The sequence below is a fragment of the Ranitomeya variabilis genome, chromosome 2 (assembly GCF_051348905.1).
Source record: "Ranitomeya variabilis isolate aRanVar5 chromosome 2, aRanVar5.hap1, whole genome shotgun sequence".
Lineage (NCBI taxonomy): Eukaryota > Metazoa > Chordata > Amphibia > Anura > Dendrobatidae > Ranitomeya > Ranitomeya variabilis.
Window position 1 is genome coordinate 831,727,897 of NC_135233.1, and position 27,846 is coordinate 831,755,742.

Consider the following 27,846-nt stretch of genomic DNA (forward strand, 5'->3'; position numbering starts at 1 on the left):
TATACGGGCAAACAGATCAGTCAGTAAAGGTAACGGGTACTGGTATTTAACTGTAATCTTATTCAAAAGTCGATAGTCGATACAAGGTCTCAATGAACCATCCTTTTTACCTACAAAGAAAAATCCTGCCCCTAGTGGAGACAACGAGGGGCGAATATGACCCTTTTCCAAGGATTCTCTGATATACTCCCGCATAGCAGTATGTTCAGGTACAGACAAATTAAACAAGCGACCCTTAGGAAACTTACTACCGGGGATCAATTCAATAGCGCAGTCACACTCTCTGTGAGGAGGGAGAGAATCAACTTTAGGCTCTTGAAAGACATCATAAAAATCTGACAGAAATGCTGGGATCTCAGAGGGAGTAGATGAAGAAATAGGAACCAAAGGTGCATCCCCATGAATACCCCGACATCCCCAGCTCAACACAGACATAGATTTCCAGTCCAAGACGGGATTATGAATCTGTAACCATGGTAATCCAAGCACTAAGACATCATGTAGGTTATATAATACAAGGAAACGAATAATCTCCTGATGGTCTGGGGTAAGACGCATAGTCACTTGTGTCCAATATTGTGGTTTATTGCTAGCCAAAGGTGTAGAATCAATACCCTTCAGGGGAATAGAAACTTCCAATGGCTCCAAATCAAACCCACAACGCTTGGCAAAGGACCAATCCATGAGACTCAGAGCGGCGCCAGAATCCACATAAGCATTCACAGTAACAGATGATAAGGTACAAATCAATGTCACGGACAAAAGAAATTTTGACTGCAAGGTACCTGTAGAAAAAGATTTATCAACCCTTTTATCAACCTTATTTATACGTTTAGAGCATGCTGATATAACATGAGCTGGATCTCCACAGTAGAAGCACAATCCATTTTTGCGCCTGTAATTTTGACGTTCGCCTCTAGACAAAACACGATCGCATTGCATATGCTCTAATGCCTTTTCAGAGGTCACCGCCAAATGGTGCACAGGTCTTTGCTCAGAAGACACTGCCATATGGTGCACAGGTTTTTGCTCAAAAGATACCGCCATATGGTGCACAGATTTTTCCTCAGAAGACCCCGCCATATGGTGCACAGATTTGCGCTCCCGCAAACGCCGATCAATCTGGATAGCCAATTTCATGGCATCATTCAGACCTGCAGGCACAGGGAACCCCACCATGACATCCTTCACGGCATCAGAGAGACCTTCTCTGAAATTAGCTGCTAAAGCGCACTCATTCCATCTAGTAAGCACCGACCATTTACGGAATTTCTGGCAGTATATCTCAGCTTCATCTTGCCCTTGGGAAAGAACTATCAAGGCTTTCTCAGCCAAAATCTCCAAATTAGGCTCTTCATAAAGCAACCCCAAAGCCTGAAAAAACGCATCTACATTTAACAACGCAGGATCCCCTGGCGATAATGCAAATGCCCAACTTTGTGGGTCGCCGCGCAGTAGAGAGATAACAATTTTAACTTGTTGAGTATGATCACCAGCAGAGTGAGATCTCAGAGACAAAAACAATTTGCAATTTTCTCTGAAACTCAAAAACCGGGATCTGTCTCCGGTAAAGTATTCAGGCAGAGGAATCTTAGGTTCAGACATTGGAGCACGTATAACAAAATCTTGTAGGTTCTGTACTTTTGTCGCAAGGTTATTCAAACCTGCAACTAAACTCTGTGGATCCATATTCAAATGGGTGTAACCCAAGCATTCAGAGGTTAAGAGGAGAGGAGAAAAAAAAAGGCTGAAGACTGCAGTTTAAGCAAGGAATACAAATGATCAAACTAAGGTGCACTTTCAAACACAGAAAAAAAAAAAAAAAAAAAAAAAACCTTTTCTCCTCCTTCCTGCTTCAGTGCATATTTTAACACATAGATTTTTTACAGGCCGGCCAAACTGTTATGGTTACCCCAATGACCAGGGGAATAAAAATACAAAACGGACTAGCTCTCGGGTGATGGAAACTAAGGTCGACCGTGACCTGAACCTGACCCAACACTTACAGTAGCCGGGGGATGTACCTACGATGCCCTAGACACCACGCGCCAGCCGGAGATCTAACTACCCCTATAAGAGGAATATTCAGGCCTGCCTTACCTCCAGTGAGGAACCCCAAAAGATGATAGTAGGCCCCCACAGATATTGACGGTGAGTTCAGAGGAAATGACATACGTAGGATGAACAGCAGATTTAGCACAGTGAGGTCCGCTTACTAGATAGCAGAAGGACAGGAAAGTGTTACTTCACGGTCGACCTAAAAATCACTATTCAAAAACACCATCCAGAAATTACTTTAAACTCCAGTGACAACTCATGCCACTGGAGTAGTAATTTTCTGTCCACAAGAGCTTCCAGCACTGAAGAGTCACATTGCAGATAGCTGGACAAATATAGCAAAAACAAGAAACAAAATTCAACTTAGCTGAACTGGAACTTGAGGCAGGTGAATGCAACAGAATGCTACTAGCACATTGTTGGCCGGCATATGACTAACAGCCAAGCAGCCTTAAATAGGAAACTCCCCTAGAGGGTGGCGACAGGTAATCAGAGATGGAGGAAGGCACATAAGAGGCACTACCATAACAGACCACCGGGGGAGCCCACAAACCGAATTCACAACAAGCGTCACCCTGTGGTCGGCGCTTATAGCAAGCCTGCAATTCAGCTACATAGGATCGATCTAATGATCGCTGCTATGTAGCAGAGCCGATCAGGCTATGCCAGCTTCTAGCCTCCCATGGAGGCTATTGAAGCAAGGCAAAAGTAAAAAAAAGTTTAAAAAAATATGAACAAAATAAAAAAATATAAAAGTTTAAATCACTCCCCTTTCGCCCCATTTAAAATAAAACAATAAAAAAATCAAACCTACACATATTTGGTATCACCATGTTCAGAATCGCCCGATCTATAAATAAAAGAAGGATTAACCTGATCGCTAAACATCGCTTTTAGGTCGCCGTGATATTGCATTAAAATGTAATAACGGGTGATCAAAAGAACGTATCTTCACCAAAATGGTATTATTAAAAATGCCAGCTCGGCACACAAAAAATAAGCCCTCACCTGACCCCAGATCACGAAAAATGGAGACGCTACGAGTATTGGAAAATTGCACATTTTTTTTTTAGCAAAGTTTGGAATTTTTTTTCTACCACTTAGATAAAATGTAAACGAGGTATGTTTGGTGTCTATGAACTTGTAATTAGCTGGAGAATCAAAATGGCAGGTCAGTTTTAACATTTAGTGAACCTAGCAAAAAAGCTAAACAAAAACAAGTGTGGAATTGCACTTTTTTTGCAATTTCACCGCACTTGGAATTTTTTTCCTGTTTTCTAGTACACGTCATGCTAAAGCCAATGATGTCGTTGAAAAATGCAACTTGTCCCACAAAAATCAAGTCCTCACATGGCCATATTGACAGAAAAACAAAAAAGTTATGGCTCTGGGAAAGAGGTGAGCGAAAAACAAGAACGCAAAAATGGAAAAAGGCAAGGTCGTGAAGGGGTTAATGTCCTATCTTATCTATATATTTTATCAACGCTCATCAAGATGATTGGGTCAGCCTTCTTCCCTGGGCCGAATTTGCTTATAATAATCACAATCAAGGTTTAGGAGGAGAGCAAATGTGTCTTGGAGTAAGCTAGTAATCGGATGAAGAGCTATGCGGATAAAAGGCACTTGGATTCTCCTCCTCTTCGTCCAGGCGACAAAGTTTGGCTCTCGTTCAAATACATCAGAATTACAAATTAGGACCACGATTTATTGGACCTCTTGAGATTTTGGAGCGAATTAATGATGTGGCCTATAAGTTGAGGTTGCCTGCCTCGCTTCATATCACCAACGCCTTTCATTTTTCCCTTCGTAAACCTGTGGTATTTAATCGCTTTCATTCTTCCCCCTGTGCTTCTTCTGCACCCGTTAGCACCGAGAATGTTTTTGAAGTAAGGGATATCCTAGCTATGAAAAAGGTTTGGGGAAAGACTTTCTTTTTGATTGACTTTAGGGGTTTTGGTCCTGAGGAGAGGTCATGGGAACCCCACGAGAACATCAATGTGCCCCGTATTTTGGAAAGATTCTTTTCCGGTCTTAAAAAGAGGGGGTGTAATGGAAGGGGATACTGTTACAGTGGCAGGGTCCCACCACTCTGCCATTACTCACCACACTGCGGCTGTTCTATCATCCTGGTATGCTGCTGGTCCGGGGCATGCACGCTCCTCTCCGGCTCTCCCTGTTATCCTGCCTACTGCTGAGTTCCGGTGTGTGCGTGTGCCCCCGAGTCGGCTTAGGTCACAGGCGCGCTTGTCCCCTGCACTTGATTGAGCTGACATGACCTGACTCAGAAGTGCCTCTCCACCGATAGCAGGTACATGCAGAATATTTCTCCGTATTTCCTCCCTGGGGCTGTGTCTGATTATGGAGCTTGTTCCTTTAGCTTAGGTCTCCATTGTGCTCCTTTATATGGTGTATTACCAAGCTGTCCCTTGCTTTCCCTACAGTGTATCCTGCTGTCCCAGCCCCTGGTGATCCCTGGATCCCATTAACCCTGCCTGTGCTGGTCTTTCCTTTTGTGCCTCCTGCTGTCCCTCCTCCTGGTGGTCTCTGAATCTCGTTAACCCTGCCTGCCCTGGTCTTTCCTATTGTGCCTCTTGCCATCCCTGCTCCTGGTGGTCCATAGATACCCTGTTAACCCTGGTCTTTCTTCTTGTGCCTCCCACCCATTTTCACTCCATCCTAGGTTCTTTTCCAGGCTTGCCTGGTCTCCTTTTCCTTAAGTGTTTACCCTTTGTGTTCTGGATTCCCTTGTACTACCTTTCCTTATCCTGCTGGTCTGCCCTCTTGCACTGCTACTCTTTCTTTGTCAGTCCTTTGAGTTGCCCTCTCAGTACCAGCTGTCATAGTATTTGAATCCTCTGGGCTTGTCCCTGACAGTCCCTGTATAGGGGTCGGGCTACTAGGACCAGCTTACCCAGCGGAGGCTCGGTATCACAACCCAGAGGGTCCACACTTGGATAGCTCATTCTTTAGCTGTACACATGTGGTCGAGTGGATGGTAAGTGCTGCATCAAGAGGCCTCTCCTCCTCTTCCTCCACCTTAACATCACACACAGTACAATCCTTAGAGGTGGCACCCCAATGACCTTTGTTTCCCCATGTCAAAAATTTCCAAACACCCAACTGACACCTGTTCACACATTGCATTCCATGAGCATCAGAGGCTCGTAATCCTCTGCATCTCCTGATTTTTTATTTATTTCAAATACAAGACTTTATTCTGGCTGTGTCTTTATTTACAATATAACTAAAGCATTAGTAATGAATGGGTGTTTTATATATGCCTCTCCATTATTAAGCCATGGGCTTGATATCACCTGACAACACAAAGGTGACATGAACCCCACAAATATGAACCCCACTTGCCATCACTATATGGCAAGTGGGAAGAGCTGGGCAAAGTGCCAGAATTGGCGCATCTAATAGATGTGCCTTTTCTGGGTGGCTGTGGGCTGCTATTTTTAGGCAAAATCCATGGCCCTTACCAGCCTGAGAATACTGGCCCCAGCTGTCTGCTCTAGCAAAGCTGGTTGTCAAATTGGAGGGGACAAGATGGCATTTTTTAAAATTATTTATTTAAATAATTACAAAATATGACATAAAGACCCCTCTATTTTTGATAACCAGCCTTGCTGAAACTGACAGCTAAGGGTTACAGCCCTGCCTGGCTGGTTATTAAAAATACATGGGAACCCATGGCAGTTTTTTTATTATTAATTTATAGGGCAGGAGACAGCTGATGAATACTCCCATTAGCTGCTCCTCCTCTTGCTGTTATTATCGGCAGCAGGCGGCAGCTGATGGGAGCAGTAGTCCCATTAACAGACACCAATGACCGGAGGTAAATATTATACCTCCAATCCCAGCTGCGTTCTCACGCTGTCATTTGGCACAATGAGAACTGTGGCTGTCTGACTGGTGGTGATGAATTTACCACCGATCAGAAGCAGTGTTTGCCGCACTGTTAAGCACATGACAGTGTGGCAAACACTGGATGTTTGGGCCCCCATTCAAGTGAATGGGGTCAAGGATTGGGTTTGGGTCCGGTTACTGTTCTGTTACCTGAACCAAAATGTTTTGTAACTGTTCAGCTAAACTCGCCAGGCCCGAACATCCAGGTGTCCACCCATCTCTTCTCAGTATGTGTCTTCAGCGCTGCTGGCGGTGTCCTGATGGATAAGTGCATCTGACTGTTCCTTAAAGTGTAGGCCACCTAACTTTCATTAAAATGAATAAGTGATCGAATTCTGATAACCTTTGCACCCCAGTTGCAGATTGGGTAGACTATGCGATGGCGTAATTTTTATTGTCATGTATTGATCTTGCGTTATTGCAGTCTGTGCCATCTTTGTCGTATCTTCTGTGCTAGCTATTGCTACTTCTGCTGATGTTACAAATTTAAGGCTGCCATCACACTAGCAGTATTTGGTCAGTATTTTACATCAGTATTTGTAAGCCAAAACCAGGAGTGGGTGATAAATTCAGAAGTGGTGCATATGTTTCTATTATACTTTTCCTCTATTTGTTCCACTCCTCGTTTTGGCTTACAAATACTGATGTAAAATACTGACCAAATACTGCTAGTGTGACGGCACCCTAAATGTGGAGACTCCAAGTTGGTTCTCCATCTGGTGGGTTACCTGTGGTGGAAAGTCTGTCAGAGGCCTAATATACTGTTTCTACTCTGTGAAAATTGATGCCACTTTAGTGCTGTGTGACAATTATTTTTTGAAATGTGGAAACTCCAAGTCGGGCCTCCATCTGGTGGGTTTCCAGTGGTGGAAAGTGTGTCAGAGGCCTATTAAAATATTTCTACTCTGTGGAAATTGATGCCACTTTAGTGGTGTGTAGCAATTATTTTTTTAAATGTGGATACTCCAAATTGGATTTCCATCTGATGGGTTGCCTGTGGTGGAAGGTGTCTCAGAGTCCTATTATACTATTTCTACTGTGTGAAAATTGATGCCACTTAAGTGGTGTGTGACAATAATTTTTTGAAATGTGGAGATTCAAAGTTGGGTCTCCATCTGGTGGGTTGACCATGTAAGTAGGTCTCCCAGACAGACAGGCAGGCCTACACTTAATTTCAGTCAACTACCAGTGTTACCTTCTTTGCATTTTTCTACCAATAGTAGTCTGTAAAACTAATGTTTGTGCTAACTGAGTGTGGCTGGAATAAAAAAAATGGAGGTGTGAGGTCTCCCAGCTAAGAAGGCTTACACCATTCCCTTAACCACCAGGTCCTCAATAAAACTTCAATTCCAATGCTGGGCCAGAGCTTGATACCTCATGCATGGCTCATAACTGACTGCTGTTGTGCCATTTGCAAATTTCTACTTTGGGTCAATTGATGCCAATTTCCTGGTGTCTGCACCTAATTTAACTGTTTGGGAAGCTTTTTAGCACCCCTTAAGCTGTTGTCTGTGTCTTTGTTTTTGCCTCCCATTGAGTCTAATGGCATTCGGGTACGTTCATCGAACTGTTCGGTGACCAGTTCAACGAACGGAGGTCCATTTGGCAAATCTGAACCGAACCTTGAAAGGTTCGCTCATCTCTACTCAGGATTAAGGCTATGTTCAGATTGTGTTAGAGCAATCCATTTTGCGCTAAGCGCTAGCGGATTGCGATAACGCAATGTCTTTTAAGGGGTCGCGTTAAACGTCCCCGCTCTCGCAGATCCCTGATCTGCGAGAGTGGGGAATGGACCTCGGGCGCGCCGCGGACGCTGCAAGCAGCATTCGAGGCACGCTACAAAAGACCGGCACATCGCTAGCGCGTGCCGAAAATGACACGCGCTAGCAATGCGCTTTAACATTGCGGGCAATGGGAGCGCTAACGGACGCGGTGCACGGTGTTAATTTCACCGTGCAACGCTGTCCTTTAGCGCTCACCCATTAACGCAATGGGAACCTAGCCTAAGCATCAACATTAGAGTTAACTCTGATCCCAGCAATTATTGCAGTGACATTGAAGTGTAATATGGCCTTATTTCTGCTGTTGATCTCACAATTATGATGCCATCTCCCAACCAAATTGCCATAAAGAAAATATACCTCAGGTATAGGAACAGAGAATGGTTAATGGTAAATATAATAATTTTAAAACAACATAGACATGCAACAGTACAACAAGAAGTGAATAATATGTTGGTGAAAATACATGCTCAATATGTTATAAATTACATTTTAATTTGAGAAGAATGATTACACCTGGGAATTTTGCATTAGAACTTCTATGCTAGATAAAACAATTTCATGGCCAGAAATATACAATGAATATAATCTGATTAATTCCTTATCTGATCATTGTCAAAGTAATTGTTCTTCTGCATCTATTACGCAGTAATGCTGATTAAATTATTTCAATTCTCTAACAAATAATTACCTTTCGCAAAATCGCTGTTAAATTATAGTTATGAATAATTACCCTAGATAATTGTAATGTTGGTGACAGCTGTCACGCAATTTTATGGCTATTCCAAAGTTTTCGAACTCCTGGATCTGATAAAATATATTAACATATCAGTAGGCAAATGATTAATTCTCTGATCAGAAAAAGTATGTTTACATGTGCAGTTTGTCTATATAACTTTTCCTTTGTTTCTAATTTACAATGGAGTTATTGAGCAATGTTTAGAATGAACATTTATAGCTTCTTACTTTCTCAACCCATATTTATAGTGTCAAGATTTAAAATAATTAATATGTATAAACTGACTTGAAAAGAAACAATTACAGCAGAATAAAAGTATGTAATTCAAACAATTAAAAATTTACAACATGACACCACATCTACCATACTTAATTTCTCTATTGGGGGAGAACTTTGTGGCAAAGGAGCATTTTAATATCATCAGATATCAAAACTTGAATTGGTTGTGCTGTCATTAAGAATATATTTAGTTAAGCAGAAAATGTGTAAATAATTTGTTTTGTACTGTACAGTTATTAAAAATTATGAAACATTCATAAAATAACTTTCATCTTCTGAAATGGTCCCCATGGTGCTATTCCATCTGCGAGCTCTATCCGTCCATCCCAGTGGACGATCAGCTAGCCGCACATGCGCAGTTTCTGTTATCATAAAAAAGAGTTCGCCACCTCCTCCCCTCCTCACCTTCAGAGTGCGCATCATATGTGAGATGCTCCCAGCTCTCACAGAATGCGCTGAAGCATGTGTAGTGATAGCAAACGCACATCCTGCACTCACATGTCTGAGAACTGTGTGAGATCATTTGCATCCTTCATTGTAGAGCAACCCCTTTAACCCTTTAAATACATCTGCTTCCTCTGCTTCCTTTATAGTCATGTGTATTTTACAATGCCAATATCTTATTTTTTAGCCCATTCAGATCATATATTGCATAGACCAGTGGTTCCCAACCTTTCTTACTTTGAGAGCCACATGCAGCTCTTAGAGAGGGTCAAAAGCTAGATGCAGGGCGTCACCACCCATCTCAGTAGTGAGTCCCTCATTATCACCAAAATGACAGCCAAAGCTTCCCCAAATAAATCACACCAAGATCTTGTGCTCTCTCTCTTATAGATAGTATACTTACATCCCCAAGGGTTTTCACTTTCTACCCTGAAGGTATACAGTAGTTATACAGCATGGGAAACCATAAAGCTTAACTTTTAATAAAGTAAAATAAAACACAATCAAAATAGCTGTAAAATGTATAGCACTTATGACACACTATTGATATAAATAAAATGTGCTAATGACAAAAACAGTGCAGGTAATAGAAATTGGGGCGATCTCACTCATGTCTTTGGAGATTGCCCATTGAAGACACCGCTGGAGGAAGGGGAAGGGAATAAAGATTCTGTGTGCCGTGTATCAGCCTAGAGGCTATCAGGCACACTGTAAGAAAAACTTTTAATGGCCTTTTGAGTACCTATGCCACTGCACTACTTAATTAATTAACTTCTATATGTACTTACCACCTGGTCACATTCTAACCTGTTGAGGTCTATGCAAGAAGAACAAAACATGTAGAGAATGGTTGGGGCTATCTATAGGGCTTCACTGGGGTACTGCCCTTGTTAGGGCAGGAGTTCTTCACATGGGACATAACACTGGTCAATAGGGACAGAATCTTTATTCCCTTCTCCTTCCTCCAGCACTGTCATCAATGGATGATCTCCAAATACACTGATGAGATCTATCCAATTTCTTTTACCTGCACTGTCTTCGTCATGAGCATTTTTTATATCAATTCTGTGTCATAAGTGCTATTTGTTTTACTGGTATTTTATAGTGTATTTTATTTGACCTTATTAAAAGTTAAGTTTCATTGTATCCCACGTTGCATGACTATATTCACCATAGGGAGTTTGGTCCCCACTTGTAGTTGCCACATTTGCTTTGCTTCTACCTTTACAGCATACCTACATCAAGCACATCACCAATTTATCATGTTTATCCTCCCTTGCCACCAACCAGTATATGCATATTAAATCCTGCTCTTCTATACACGGCTACTTACCAAAGTCAACATCTGGAGACATGTTTTTCCTAACTGTTTGCTAGACCTGGTCCTAATGTACCAAGCTGGCAGACAGCCACACATTATGGGCCACAATCTGCATGTGGCTACTGGGCCACAGGTTGGGGATCGCACACGTAGACTATGTATACATGTTTTTTAGTTCATGATCATACCTAATTAGGCTATATTTAATATAATTCCAGTCTAGAAAAGAGTAATTGTTGATATTGACACACTGTAAATAGGTGGAATTCTGGTGGACTCTATTCCTGATCCCAAGTCATTATAGTTAATGTGACAATACCATTAATGGGGAACAGTCATTGTGAATGGGGCACATCAACAAATTGATTCTGGGTTCAACAATGCTACAATGTAATGGAATAGTATAGTAAATCTGCTATAAACAATGTGATGTAAATAGCATAACTTTATTCCATGAATTATTACTAGGATTGTGGTCATACCAGATTGTCTAGTTAATTTCACATTGTACTACTTATAAATGAAAGCAAAGGTAGATTTTTGAAAATGTATTATTTTGCATCACTTCTTTTTGGAAGTCCCATTTTTCTACCAATATAGCTGTACAGAATGTGAGCTAATTTTGTATAGGATTAGTATTTAATTTTTACATAGCTCCATTTTTAGCATTAAACATCATTATATTTTTTAGGGGGATTGAGGAAAAATACATAAAATACTCTGTCATATTTTTTTCAGAATTTAGTTGGAAGCATGTGCAGTGACATTGCAATATAAATATTACTTTTTATTATGACATGGTGCCGCAATTGCTATTGACTTCAGCATCAAATTGGGTTAAATATATAGATTGTGAGCTTGCCAGCAGCGCCCTCACTATTCCTGTAACTGTTGAACTATGTGTTACTTTGTGATGCCTTTAGTTTTTTTTACACATGACCCCTCTTAATTGTAAAGTGCTACGGAATATGTTGGGGCCATATAAATATAATTATTATTGTTAGAAATAGTTAGAATCATAGCTATCTCAATCACAGTCTTTATGGTGGAATGTTAGCCGTTTAAGTCAGCTGTATAAAACAGCTGGCACCAGAAAATGATAGCGCAAGCAAAGATCCTGTCATGGCATGCTATGAGTTGTTGTTCCCAAAAGATGATCCGGAAAAAACAACAACCAAAGGATTGGAAAAAAATGCATTACTGTACATAATTACTGCTTTTGAGTAGAGTGGGACTGAAACAGACTTGTTGGTACTTTTTGGAAGGCAGACCATGCTATGTTAATACTGAATCCAGGTGCTACAATAATATGTCATTTTGCCAAAGTAAATTAAAATGTGTTGAACATCTACACTGTTCAGAGGTAGGAAGGGGTTATTAACAGCGATGGAGCCTGCAGGTAGCTTCCAAATTGTGATTTTCATGTGTTACTTTAGGGCCTTATTGAATAATTAACCATCTTTTCCATAGACCAGTCTGCACCGGGTAATGATGGTACTAATCATTTAGATTCTTGGATAGAGATGAGTGAACCTGAACTGTAAAGTTCAGGGTTCGTACCAGACTCCTGGTGTCCGGTGCAGAACTCCGAACATGGATTTCTCCTGGAAGTCCGTTTTACAGTTCGGAAGTCTGGGGAGGAGAGGGAGAGATATTTTTCAGCTCCAAAGTTTGGGTCTCCATTGATTTCTATGGGGTTCAGATTCAAGTAAGAGTACAGTTCTGGTATCCAAACTGCACTTTGGACTAAAGTTCAGTAAAAATTAACGACCCTGAACTTCCATGGGTCTGCTCATTCACTGTTCTTGGGACATTAGTCAGGAGACACTTAGGGAATCCTTTGTGTGCCTGACAATATAACCATCTACCGCATGTTCTGATTGACTATGACTTCCATTATATCATTATATTGCTAGATGCTTTCCTATTATTATAAATATTATCATTCTATTTTGCAGGTTTTGACCTTATAAAATGTGAACATCCAGGAATACCAAATTATGGCTATAAGATACGTGATGAAGGTCACTTTGCTGATACAACTATTATGTATAGTTGCAATCCTGGATATACAATGCATGGCAGCAGTATTCTGACATGTTTAAGTGGCGATCGGAGAGTGTGGAATAAGCCTCTGCCAACATGCAATGGTAATATTATACATTCATATATATGCCATGTCTTATTTTCTAAAGGGCTTGTGAACAGAGTATGATAAAACTCACTCATCATAAAATATTTTAATTCCATCATAAACGGTGAAATAGAGTATAGGAAAATCTAAGACCTGAGAGGGTAGGAAAACAAGTAATATATCTTTTAAAAATGTTATTAGTTTCTAGCCATCACACCATTTTGCCTGCTGACAGACTGCTAAAAAAAGCAGATTCTAACAAATAATTGTTTTAAAAATACTATCTCTCCTTTTCGTTTCTAAACAGCATCTCCATTTGATCTCTTAAGGCGAACCTGTCAGCAGGATTTTGATAAGTAAACTACAGGCATTGTCATGTTGCCACTGTTACACTGATTAAAATCATACCTGGGGTAAAGAAATCCGTCTTGTCAGAGGCATATCTAGGGCTTTGGATCAGAGGGGGTGAAACTTCTGAGTAGGGTAACCTCGATTACAGCTGGGTGACACACCCTAATAGTGGAGGAGAACCTCAGCAGATGATAGCGCTGTTACTGAAGATAATCTCTACATAAAGATTAACAGTCCTACAGAACATTTAAGAGATCACAGCACAGTTACAGATAATGACTTACAGCTGATGTTCTTTCACTTATTACATCTTTTCCATCTGGCCCAGACCGACATGGCAAATTCTTCCAGCCAGGACTCAGCTGCAGAGAATACAACAAAGATATATTTCACATCTCACATTTTCAGCACTATCACCAATGGGACTATTCCCAACTCCTCATCCTGCTGATACCCAAATACTGAGCTGCTGCTGCCTTATGTGTCCCTATTACTGCACCTGCTGTGTGGTTCTCTGTGCCTTCTAAATTCTACAGCAACCCTCTAGAATCTAGTAATGACGGGTGCAAGTGCAATTAATAATGTCTTCTCTGTGCCCCTTTGACAGACACAGTAACCTGAGTTCCCCTATAACAATAAGTGCCCACTTTACATTCAATAAAGTCCTGAGTCTCCCCCCTGTACAGCTCCTCTATACACAATATGATGCTCGCTTATACACAGTATAATGCCCACTCATTGTGTATATACTGACCACTTAATATCCCCCAGACTGTTCAATGGCTCTAACACTGTATGATGGCCCCCTCACTGTAATCTCCACACTGTATGATGGCCCACTAGATAGTCCTCAATATAGTGTAATACACCAGATAGTCCACAATATAGTATAATGCACTCCCTATAGGCAGAATCTATACAGTATAATGCACTCCCCATAGGCCTCCATATAGTATCATGTACTCCCCATAGGTCTCCATATAGTATCATGCACTCCCCATAGGCAGACTCTATAGTGTAATGCACTCCCTGTAGGTAGACTATAGTATAATGCACTCCCCATAGGAAAACTATATGGTATAATTTACCCCCATATGCAGCCTCTATAGTGTAGTGCAGCCCCATAGGCATCCTCTACAGCATAATGCACCCTCATAGACAGCCTCTATAGCATAATGCATCCCCATAGGCAGCCTCTATATGGAAGGCTGTAAATCTATCCCCAATCCCCTCTGCAAGGCATAAAAATGACATCTCATTATACTCACCAACGGTGCTCACCAAGGCATAGCTGGTCTTGACTTAAGATCACCATCCCCATTACTGCTTTATCTGGATGACACATCCTATGTTATCCACACAGTGTCACCCATCACGCACTTGTGCAGGCACCCTTCTCTCTAGGCTGCTGAAAGCAGAGCTAAGTACTGTAGTGCATATACACTGGGAAAGGCCAAAGGGCGCCAATGACCTGGAAGTAAAGCCGGTGCATGCACACTACAATACTATGCTCTGACTTCAGCAGGGCAAAGAGAAGTGCGCCTGCACAAGAGTGCAATAGAGGACACTGAATGCATGATGTAGGAAGCATCTTCCACATGAAGCGGGACAGCGATCACAAGAAGAGGGTAGGCACCGGATCAAGACTAGAAACTCCCGGTCCACGCATTCTGTTGGTGTAATAAAAGCTCTTTTTTGTGGCTTGCATAGAGGATTGGGGACATATAGAGAGCATTCTAGAACACTGTATGGGGGCATACTGATGCTGGCTGGACCTTATATGGGGACAGCCTGGTGACAGGCTCCCTTTAATCTGTAAGACCTGTAGCCACCATCTTTTAGCCACATTTAAAAGCCGTCCTGCAAGATTCCAGCGGTTCACAAACTTAAGATAATAATCCTCCTTCTCGTAAGCTAATAAGCAGTGTCCAGTCAGATGAGTGCATATGGTCCTGGCTCAGTGCCTCCTCTGACCACACAATTGCCATCCTCCTGCCTTTACTGATGTGGCTGATGTCTCCTATGTCATCCAGTCTGTTGGCCTGCGCAGCTCCTGTTCCCTTCTGTGCAGATGCGAGAGCTGGACAGACAGTGGATGACATACTGTAGGAAAAGTCAACCATGTCAATCAAGGCAGGAGAGATGGTGAATCAGGCCCATAGTGAGCAACTGTTGACCACACAACCCTTATATCCGGGGAGCTGGCCCAGCCCCTCTTTCTCTTTACTAGTGCTCTGGTATCAGCTTCTCATTTCCTGCCATACTGCTCTGGCCATTAAGATACTTCAGATAACAGAGTATATAGTTTTACAAGGGAACAGGACTAACTTCTAATATATTCATCCCCTAAAATATAAACTTTATTAAGATACTTTAAAAATGTCCAAACAAAAAATCCACCAAAAGCAACTGTGAAAAAATGTGCAAAAAGATAAATATTATTACACTTTGAGTCCGTACCACAGCCAGTACAATCATTGATCCTGAGTTACTGGTCTAACATGTGGCCATTTCGTCCCTATGATCAATGCAATGGCCACAGCCAAAGAGGATCTCCATATTAATGTAAGTTAGTGGATGTATATATAACATAATGCACCAGATAGGGCTTGCATGATTGTTATGATCCGGTGACCTTGGAGCTGCATGAGAGACTTTCTCAGGAGTAGGTGGTACCTGTACTGACCGCAAACCCTAAACTAACACCGCAACTAGAAGTAGCCATGGGATGTACCTAACACGTCCTAGACACCTCGACACAGCCGGAGGACTAAATACCCCTGTAGATGGAAATGGGAATTCTATCTTGCCTCAGAGCAGAACCCCAGAGGATAGGCAGCCCCCCACAAATATTGACTGTGAGTACAAGAGGAAAAACACACGCAGGCAGAAAAACAGGATTTAGCAATAGAGGCACTTCTAGCTAAACAGAAAAGGATAGGACAGAATTCTAAGCGGTCAGTATTAAAATCCTAAAAATATCCACAGCAGATAATACAAATATACTACATCTAACTAAAGACATAGAAAGTATATCTGCATCTCCTGAGAATCCAGCATGACTGAAAAATCCAAACAAAGTCTAAGCTGGACAAAAACACAATGAATAGCACTGAATTGCAAAGCACACTGCATGTGTGCACAGAGACAAAAAAACAGACACTTATCTTAGTTGAATTGGCAGCTGGGCATGAGGAGCCAGAGAGAGATGCAATCCCTCCAAGTACAATGGGCAACTGGCATTGACTCATGGATCCTGCACACCTAAATACCTAATAGAGCAGCAATCAGCAGAAACACCTGCCCTGGATTACAACCCCAAGACAACTGCACTACCACCAACAACCACCGGAGGGAGCCCAAGAGCAGAATTCACAACACATGATAGGCAAAACCTATAAAACTGAAAAGCAACATGGTTTCTTAAACTTATTTGCCTACGCACAGATGAGATAAATCTTTTTATGCTTTGGTCTGCCTACATATAATAAGCTAGCTATTGAACCTGTTCTACGCCCAGGTGGCGAGCATTTATATTGGTATATGGTCTCCATCCTGGTATGTGTTGCTTCCATCCTGTGCCCTAATCTTGTCATGTGCTGCTACCATCTTGTGCCCCATCCTGTCATGTGCAGCCCCATCCTGTTTTGTGTGCCTCCATCTTGTGATGTGCTACTGTCTTCCTGAGCACTCATCCTGTCACATGCTCCCATCCTGTACCCCAATCCTGTCATGTGGTGGTCCCATCCTGTACCCCAATCCTGTCATGTGGTGCTCCCATACTCCACCCCAATCCTGTCATGTGCTGCTACCATCATGCACCCACATCCTGTTATGTGCTACTATCTTCCCGCGCCCCCATGCTGTCATGTGGTGCTCCCATCCTGCACCCCCATGCTGTCATGTGCTGCTCCCATTCTGCGCCCTCATCCTGTCATGTAGTACTTGCATCCTCCACCCACATGCTGTCATGTGCTGCTCCCATCCTGCGCCTCCATTTTGGTTATGTGCTGCTCCCATCCTGCGCCCTATCCTTTCATGTGCTGCTCTCATCCTGCGCCCCCATCCTGTCACATGCCACTCCCATCCTGCGCCCTTATCCTGCCATGTGCTGCTCCTATCTTGTGCCCCCATCCTGTCATGTGCTGCTCCCATCCTGTCATGTGCTGCTGCCATCCTGCTCCCCCGTTCTGTCATGTGCTGCTCCCATCCTGCGCCACCATTCTGTCATGTGCTGCTCCCATCCTGAGCCCCGATTCTGTCATGTGCTGCTGCCATCCTGCGCCCCCATTCTGTCATGTGCTGCTCCCATCCTACTCCCTCGTTCTGTCATGTGCTGCTCCCATCCTGTGCCCCCATGCTGTCATGTGCTGCTCCCATGTTGAGCCCCCATTCTGTCATGTACTGCTCCCATCCTACACCCCAGTTCTGTCATGTGCTGCTACCATCATGCGGCCCCATTCTGTCATGTGCTGCTCCCATCCTGCGCCCCCATTCTGACATGTGCTGCACCCATCCTGCGCCTGCATTCTGTCATTCGCTGCTCCCATCCTGCTTCCCCATCCTGTCATGTGCTGCTCCCATCCTGCGCCCCCGTTCTGTCATGTGCTGCTTCCATCCTGCACCCCCGTTCTGTCATGTGCTGCTTCCATCCTGCACCCCCATTCTGTCATGTGCTGCTTCCATCCTGCACCCCGTTCTGTCATGTGCTGCCCTATTCTGTCATGTGCTGCTCTATTCTGTCATGTGCTGCTCCCATCCTGCGCCACAGTTCTGTAATGTGCTGCTCCCATCCTGCACCACCGTTCTGTAATTTTCTGCTCCCATCCATATGCCCCATATGCTGCTCCATAAAAGTTGTTGGCCCCCATAAGATGCTCCATAGTATATGCCTCATATGCTGCTCCATTATGGTTGATGGCCCCCATAAGATGCTCCACAGTATATGCCTCATATGCTGCTCCATTATGGTTGATGGCCCCCATAAGATGCTCCATAGTATATGCCTCATTTGCTGCTCCATTATGGTTGATGGTCCCCATAAGGTGCTCCATAGTATTATATGCCCTGTATGCTGATCAATTATGGTTGGTGGCCCCCATAAGATGCTCCATAGTATTATATGCCTCATATGCTGCTCCATTATGGTTGATGGCCCCCATAAGATGCTCCATAGTATTATATGCCCTGTATGCTGCTCCATTATGGTTGATGGCCCCCATAAGATGCTCCATAGGATTATATGCCCTGTATGCTGCTGCAATAAAAAAAAAAAAAATAACATACTCACCTATCGTCGCTGGGCACTGAGTGCTGGGGGCCTGAGCAGGTGGGTACACCGGTGCACTGTGGGGGGTCAGGTGCCGCAGTCGCCGCTGGCTCAGGCCCCCGGCACTTGCTATAGTCACCTGGCCCTGATCCACTGCTGCATGCCGCTCTATCTTCTGGGTCCTCTGCCTGTGACTGTTCAGTCAGAGGGCGGCGCGCATTAAGCGCGTCATCGCGCCCTCTGAACTGAACACGCAGAGGAAGTGGAGGACGGAGCAGCGCGCATCGGTGGAACGGGGGACAGGTGAATATAGCATACTCACCCTCCTGGCACGTCCCTGCTTCTCCGTTGGAGATCGCGGTGTGCGTTCAGTGCTTACGCATACCGTGATCTCCTGGGAGCGTCACTCTGTGGGGTCCAGACTGCACCGGCGCTTGCGCAGTCTATAAAGGCTTCGGACAGAGTGACGCTCCCAGCGTTATATTATAGATGTCATTTGCCAAGATACTTGTCAATCCACATGTCAGTCTTTCATTTTTATCATGTCAAGCAATAAACTTTCAAAAAACTAGTATGTGTATATTCACACCTACAGATCTGATCTACCTTTGCGCTATTGTAAACTCATGAAATAAATTGTGTGCCAAGACACTTATTGATCACATGTCAGTTTTCAGTGTCTGTCCAGATTGCAGGATAAACAAGACATACAAGTTTAAGAACCTTCATTGCTTTATATACTTGTATGTATATATTCAAGGCAACAGATCAGACATATCACATAGTAAATGACATGTGCCAAGATACTCATCAGTCCACATGCTGTGTCCAGTGTGTTCTCTAGTCCTGGGTACTGCTCCTCGGTTATCAGGCTCCTCCCAGTCAGAAGCAGACGAGTGCAGACAGTGAGCTCAGCTCACAGTCAGCCCCGCTGCGTCACGGCTGCTGTTGGACCTGATTACGTCTCAGAAGCAGGAGCTTTGAAGGAGAGCGCGCTCAGCCAGGATTGGGTGAGTGACCTCCCTTCCCCCACCCCACCACAGACTGCTGAAGAGCGGTCACATGACTCACTCCCTGCACTATGATTGGAGGCCTGTCATTCCTTCTCTCTGTTGACTCCCTGTGATCATGTTTGTACCATGCATGTTACTTTAGATACATGAGCAGTACAAATGCAGGGGAAGTAAAAGATAATCATTGACCTGGGACAGGGGCCCCTTAGGGCATGGGGCCCCTAACGCTGGCCCTCACAGTAGCGTTTGAGGTGGGACTGTAGGCAGAGTCTTATCTTCCTACTCTAAGCCAGAGAAACCAAGGAAAGACCTGTCCACAGGCTGCCCTGAAGCTCAGTCTGTCTCTCTCTTTGTTTCTATTTTGAAGAACATGTTTGGACTTTGGAGGAAAGGAAGATCAGATCTGTTATTACAGAGCTTGACATTTAAGGTTTACTGTTAAGAACCAAGTTATTAACAAAATATTAATAATGGTCATAATTTCCAGTTATGTCTTTTTTAATATATACAAGATAATGCATATATTTTTTTTTTTGCTTTGGCTACTTATGTAGATATTCCCATTCAGCTATGTATTAATGCATTGGTAAAAGAAATTAATACTTTTTGGTGATTTGTAACATATATTTTATGTATGCAGCTGAATGTGGTGGTCGGATATATGCTGCTGCATCTGGACGCATACTATCTTCAGGTTATCCTGCACCTTATGAAAATAATGTACACTGCACTTGGATTCTTGAAGCTGATCCTGGGAAAACTATTAGGTATTACTTGTGTACTTTATCTTACAATGTATATGATATAGTACTATACATATATCTCTAAAGATTCCCATACACAATAAGCTAAGGCTCTGTTCAGACAACCGGTGTAAAACTCAATCAAAAAACACTTGCAAATTGTTGCTGTCACAGATTCATTGTGTAACTACGTTATGTGTGCCTGACATGGTGGATGGATACAAAAGCCACCTGCAATTTACAAAAACTAGTTTGGATGGATTTTCATGGCCTTGCCTGAATAGTAAATGTGACTAGGCTGGCACATGCTCTGATTTTTAATCACATGGCTCTAAGGTCCAGCTAAAAAACAGCCCATATGCAAATAGGGTAACATTGTATCTGAGAGCAATTAGTTGTTCACATCTACAGTACACGGAAAGAAACAAAGTTTGTGGGAACATACCTTTAAGTTTAAGATTATTGTACTTGTTTTTATTATGTATACCCCTTCTCACATGAAAAGCGCCGTGGAATAAATGGCACTATAATAATAAATAATAATACGTTGATAAAAATAGATGTCAACCCTAATTTAGGTTCAACAGGTGAACTATAACAGCAAGCAATGATTTTAGCTAACCAATCACAAACCATCCTCTAAAATGATGTTTTACTTTTTCATCTAATAGTCGGACAAAAGATCTTTTGATTTAATGAAAAACCTTCCATCCATGAATGATTTTGCTTTGAAAGAATATACCCCGAAAGGATCAATCATTTGTTGGCCTCTACCATTGGACAAATAGTATTGATGTATGGCCAGTTTAAATGTCTGTAGTTGCTTGTATGGTCTAAAATATGTATGGCTGCATTCATGTAACAATTGTGGTGGTTAACAGACCACCAAATCAAAACCCTGTCATGGGCAGCCCAATCTCAAGACCTGAACCCCATTGAAAACCTCTGTAATGTAATCCAGTGGATGATGGATAGTCACAAGCCATCAAACAAAGAACTGCTTACATTTTTGCTCCGGAAGCAGTGTGAAGGACTGGTGGAAAGCATGCCAAGACGAATGAAAGCTGTGATTAAAAATCATGATTATTCCACAAAATATTGATTTCTGATCTCTTCCTGAGTTGAAACATTAGTATTGTTGTTTCTAAATGATTATGAACTTGTTTTCTTTGCATTATTTGAGATCTGACAGCACTGTTTGTTTGTTTTGACCATTTCTCCTTTTCAGAAAAAAAATGCAAATTTATTGCTTGGAAATTCGGAGACTCGTTGTCAGAAGTTTATAGAATAAGAGAACAATTTACATTTTACTCAAAAATATACCTATAAAGAGAAAAATCAGACAAACTAAAAATTTTGCTGTGGTCTCTTAATTTTTGCCAGAGCTGTATGTTAGTGGGATTATAATTCATTTCTTGTAGATGACCAACAATAAAATTTCAAGAAAGTTTTCTAAATGAGACATAAATACACTGCTCATACATCTAGATAGATGCATAATGCACGGCAACTCTCTCTGATGTGCGTATGTGTGCACTGTACAGTATGTTCGCTGTCTTTCTTCTACAGTACGTTTTAGCCAAACATTAGATTTCAAGTGACAGTGCAATGCATATTTTATTATTTACATCTAAACTTTCCATACACTGTCTGGTCTTTTTTTCTTTTGCAGCCTTCACTTTATCGTTTTTGACACCGAAGTCTCACATGATATCCTTAAGGTATGGGATGGACCTGTAGAGAGCGACGTTCTCCTGAAAGAGTGGAGTGGTTCTTCTCTCCCCGAGGATATTCACAGCACATTCAACTCCTTGACATTACAATTTGATAGCGATTTTTTCATCAGCAAGTCTGGCTTTTCCATACAATTTTCAAGTGCGTATAACAAGCCGCATTATAAATCTAACATGATTTGGTGTCTACGTTGCATAGAAATGTTCCTGTATATATACATACCCCTGAGTGTTTTCATCTCCATGAAGCAAATAAATGCATAAAGATATTCTTTTCAAATGAACTCAAGAAGTTCCAAACAAAATTCCTATCTCTACATCTATTTAATATGCAACGCTGGGAATAAATATTCATAGGGACTGTCAAAAGCAACTTTTGGGGGGGAATCAGAATTTCATTTGTAAACTTGTTTCCTTTCAATTCCTGCTTTCAATTATATTATCCATGTGGTGGCTCCATTCATGGGCTATTATTAAGGGATCATTGTTATTCCAATTCTGCACAGCACGTAGAAAATGAAGACACAAACTGACTTGTGCAATTATATTAATTGTAATCAAGCTACATATTATTCATCAGAGCTCAATTACTATTTAATCAAGCGTAAAATCACAGGCTGAGCTTAGTTTATAAAGTGACCCTTATTTTGTAGATATCACATGTGCTTAATGTGTTACGCTCCTGAACTGTCAACAGACAAATACATTGCTAATTAGATGTTAGTTTATTTTTATTGTAACGTTGTGATGCGGCTACATAGAGGTGTGTAGTGTCAAGAAGCACAAACATGAAGTATTTGTCAGATCCTACTAATCAGTTCAGTGAGTATTATGTATGTGAAACTATAACAATATGGTAATATTTAATACATTGTCATGACCTTGGCTTTCATTCCCAAGTCAGATCATACAATTTTGCTGGTGCATGCATTTGTCACTTACGTAACAAGCCACTCATCCAAATTGCTGGTGAATGACCATGCTATACAAATATCCTAAACAGTGTAGCATTCTGTTTTATTAATTTGGCATACCATCTGTCATGGTGGCATTTGATACATCTGTATAATGTTTTTACTGGCAATACATAGTAAAATTTGTCCTTTTATTTTGTGTTATTGTGTACATTTAAAAATAGTCTTAAAATATTGCAGCTTCCACATGGTCCACAGAACCTCATAATAGTCTAGCACTTTTAATTCTGTAGTGATCACTTTGCAATAGCTATTTTATTACTATTTTAGGTTGGATTACATTGAAAAGTAACACCTTTAGTGAAAAGTTGGAGCAAAATAACACTGTATAAGGGCAGGTGCAGAAGGCAGTGTTATCGGCACGACTGTGATCTGACAAAATATTGTATCTCACTCAGACCAATGTTAGTCTATGAGGCCATTAACATGTCCAATTTTTGCATTGCACAGAGTGTGTCTGAGGAAAGAGGAAAAAACAATTGCAGATTTTCTGAGTTTGATCCAATAATCACATTACACCCGGCCATGCAAGTCATTAAGTGCATGGAAAAACATCAGACTGCACTTGGATGACATCTGAGTGTGCACTTGGATGACATCTGAGTGCAATTCAATTTCCGTGCACTGGAACAATGGACAAGATGGAGAAGTTTTGTTCTCTAGTTTCTCCTAAATGTGTGCTTTGATTCTCTCATCCGACAGAATCGGAGCACACTATGTGGACAGTCAGAGTTTGATCAGAATGTAATTTGCATAATTGGCCCAATTTTCTCACATTAGAGAATCTACAGCCATCTGCATAAGTCCTTCTTTCATAGAATAGGTCATAACTTCTTACTAACTTGGTGAACACATTTTAAAGGGACAATCTCATCATCTTACATGGGTAAAATTGCAAAATGTTTGTAAAAACATAATACTTTATAATTTAATTGTTATTATAATCCTTTTTTTTGTCAAGAATGGGGATTTTTACTTTTACTGTTTTCTCCTTGTTGCCAGCTTTGGCCAGTTTCCTAGGTAAGTAGTGGATTGCACACAAGCTTTTTTCTATAAAGATTGGAATCACTTCTCTGAAACTTGCTGGTTTTGGCCAATTTCAGTGACCCTGTGCTCCTCTAATCCTGCAGAGGCAAAGCTGCCTCAAATTTATGCAATGAGGAGTGCACATTTTGGTTCAGTCGCATAAAAATGGAGTGGCCTGAACTGACAATGTATCTGGAGTGTATTGTCCTTCCAACAAGCAAGTTACTGTGAGTAACTGGGAGGCAGCACTCTTGTTCATCAAATTGAGACAATGGCAATGAAGAAAAGGAAAGTAGGGTGATAATAAGACAATCAATGTCTAAAATACTATGTAGCATGCACAATATTTAGCTTCATAAACATCAATGGAAGTATACACTTCTTTACCGGTATGTGAAGGCGAGAGGTAAACAAATGCTTTCCATATATGTCATTGATATGATCAAATGACAAGGTAGATAGAATTTGTTCCAATCATGTAGAGGAAGAATTGCATCTGGAATAGTGTGTGCAAGTCACTTAAAGACTGAGTCTTGCCTTGCTCTCTACTACATTGAAAGGTAATGTAAGCAGGGCAGGTGATACAATTCTATTGACAACTGCTGGTACATATATGCTATTGGCAAGTTTCATGTATTTACCCAGATCGTCTCTTGATGTGGAAGTAAGCGCAATATGACTAACCCTTTAAGTATTAAAAGGCCTCTGTATAGAGTCTATAATTTCAGGGCAATCTAAAGCTAAAGCTACATGAAGACTCATTGTAGGGCTACTAATTTGATACAGGAAAGATATATGTCTTGGTACCGTGTTAGCCAGTAGATAGAAAAATATTTAGAATTGAGAGTCAATAGAGAGTAAAGTCCAAGGGCAATTTGAAACTCTGAGGAAGACACTTACAGAAGACACAGAGCAAAAATTACAACAATATTACAACAAACTACAGGCCCTTCTGATTCATAACAAGGAAAAGAAACTAAACAGATTGTGCCTCAGTTCAGGACTCTATGCAAACAGATACAAAACAAAACCTAAACCTGACAACTTGGACAACCACTCCATTCCAGACACAAAAGCATCTAACTGTGTCATTAATCTCTCAGATTATAAACCCAACAAAGTGGAGCTGGCCGTGCTTTCCAGAGGACTCTCATTTTGTCCTACTAAGGCCCTGGATAAAACTGAACTTTGCAGTGATATGGAACATTTTTTCAGGCGACTGCGCCTGAGGGAATATTTCAATGATACAGAAGATTCAGAACCCACCTGGACTGAAGGAAAAGGGATCCTAACAACAAAGAAGAGGTCAGACTGGACACCTACACTTGGACACAACCCTCATTTGGATAACTATATAGACTCCTTCAGACATTTGATAAAATCCACCATCATAGATACTAAAAGGAGACAAGTATCCAACATCAGTGCCCAGGAGAGAAAGGCCATACAGTCTCTGAAAACCAACAAAGAAATCATCATCAAACCTGCTGACAAGGGTGGTGCAATAGTCATGATGAACACATCAGACTATATGAAGGAAGCAAACAGACAACTTATGGACATACGCTACAACAAAAAATTGGAGTCGGATCCTACACAGGACTATTACAAGGAACTAAACAAATTGGTATCTTGTCTGCCCGACAAATCCATAAGAGCCAATGACCTGATACCAGAAAGTGCAAGAACAGGGACATTCTACATGCTTCCCAAAATCCGCAAATCTGGAAATCCAGGAATACCAATTATTTCATGTGTGGGCACCCTTACTGAGCAGGTATCTGGATGGGTAGAGGGTATTCTTAAACCCCTGGTAAAGGATACACCCAGCTTCATTCAGGACACAACTGACCTATTGAATAAACTATCAGCAATAGGTCCTCTACCAGAAGGAACCATCCTGGCCACCATGGATGTGGAATCTTTGTACTCCAATATCCCACACCAAGATGGATTAAATGCCTGCAAATTCTTCCTGGAAAACACAGGGACTGATGCTGATTCTGTGGTGAAACTTATAAAATTCATCCTCACCAACAATTACTTTGAATTTGACAAGATCTATCTACAGGAGACTGGCACAGCAATGGGAAGTAAAATGGCCCCACAGTATGCAAATCTTTTCATGGCCAAGCTTGAAAGCGACTTTTTGTCCTCATGTCCCATCAGGCCTCTGGCGTACTACCACTACATTGATGATATTTTAATCATCTGGACAGAGTCTGAGCCACAGCTAAAGATGTTCCATGAACAGTTTAATCAATTTCCTACCATCAACTTAACACTCAACTACTCCTCTACTGAAATTAACTTTTTGGACACCATCATTAAGCTGCAGAACAATAAAATAGAGACATCACTGTATCAGAAGCCAGTCGACCGTCCAACATACCTTAAATGGGACAGTTTCCATCCAAAACACATAAAAAACTCCATTGTCTACAGCCAAGCCTTCAGATACAATCGTATATGTTCCAACCCAATGGATAGGGATAAACACCTTGGTCGCCTCAGAAAGACCTTTTTGAATCAGGGCTACCATCCAAGAATAATTGAAAACCAGATTACAAGAGCCACCAGAATATCAAGGAATCACCTGCTACATCACAAAGCTAAAGAAGAAAATAACCGAGTATCTCTAGTAGTTACCTACAATCCAAATCTGGAGGTGCTAAGGGGAGCTGCACAGAAATTACAACCTTTACTACAAAAAGATGCCCGATTACAATCCATTTTTCCAGACCCCCCACTACTGTGTTTTAGGCAGCCCCCAAATCTAAGAAGCATCATTGTCAAGAGCTCCCTGTCCACTCCAACAGCTGCAGTTACCTTTCCTTGCAATCAGAAAAAATGTAAAACCTGTCCATTTATAATGACCACGGACAAAATAAAGATCCCCAATTCACATCAGGACTACAAGATACCAGGTACTTTCAGCTGCGACACTTCTAATGTGGTGTAGCTAATTATTTGTGCTAAATGCCCAACTGGGGGACAGACAGGGCAAAAGCTTAGAACAAGAATGAATTCTCACCGCCACACAATAAAAGAAAAAAGAATGGTTCTACCTGTGGCAATACATTTTTGTCTCCCAAATCATAACATTATGGACATAAAATCACTTGTGTTAAAAGGTATCTTCAAATCTAAGAGAGACAGAAGAGTATGGGAATATAAACTGATGACGACCTTTGACCGTCTAAGTGGAGGAATGAATGTGTCGCATGGATTTATGTCTTTTTACATCAACTAAGGAACTTGCCCCTCAGACTATGAGGGGTCATCACAACAGAACCAGACCCCAATCAGAGGACAATAAAACATTCCTTATCTTAGAACTGGTCCAAAAGTTATGGACATAACTGTTTATCACGCATGGTAATTCTGCTTCATGTCACCTGTCTTATCCATGGTTTTTTCTTTTTCTGTGCTATGTTGTTCATAAATATGTGATTCTTCAGAATTTCTTTTAGTCTTTGTCTGATGAAGAGACCTGTGTATTCTCGAAAGCTTGCAATTTGTTACCATTTTTCAGTTAGCCATTAAAAGGTATCAACCACTGAGGACTCTCAATTCTAAATGTTTTTGTAGGGCTACTATAAAGCTATAGCTTCCATACAAAGGAATACTCTTAGAATAAAGCTATTTTATGGATTGCAGCTGTCGCTGTTTTAATTAAAAAACAATCAGTAGTAATACAAATAGTCCTTGTAAAAAGCTAGCATAATGGAGTTGGCAACTTTATAAGTCATTGAATTTGTAATCTTAGGTATTGAGTTGTACTCTTTTTGCGCCAAAATATCTTTCTGCATTGTGATATCTTTGTAATTTTAAGAATGACACCTCCTTAGGTTTAACCAGGGATACAAGTTTGAAGACACAGCAGTTTATCTTAATTAACCAGACATCTATTTTCACTAAGCCAGGAGGAATAGACTGTTATCTAATTGTCCACTTTTGAATTTATGTGCTTGATCATTGGTTGGTCAAGAAAACACAGACTTTTGTGCATATAAGCCTGTAATATTGACATCTGAGTTGAGATTTGTTGTAACATATTGTGCTGTTATCC

At 41.5% G+C, this 27,846-nt stretch overlaps 1 protein-coding gene across 2 annotated transcripts in view; it reads left to right on the top strand.

Annotated features, from left to right (window-relative positions):
- The window catches only part of CSMD1 (CUB and Sushi multiple domains 1), a 2,858,343-nt gene that overhangs the window by 2,150,636 nt on the left and 679,861 nt on the right, over nucleotides 1–27,846 (top strand). For both annotated transcript variants that reach the window (XM_077290057.1, XM_077290056.1), the window contains exons 24-26: nucleotides 12,490–12,681; nucleotides 19,939–20,065; nucleotides 21,714–21,916. In XM_077290057.1, the coding sequence (XP_077146172.1) occupies nucleotides 12,490–12,681; nucleotides 19,939–20,065; nucleotides 21,714–21,916 (522 nt within the window). The remainder of the gene's footprint in view (nucleotides 1–12,489; nucleotides 12,682–19,938; nucleotides 20,066–21,713; nucleotides 21,917–27,846) is intronic.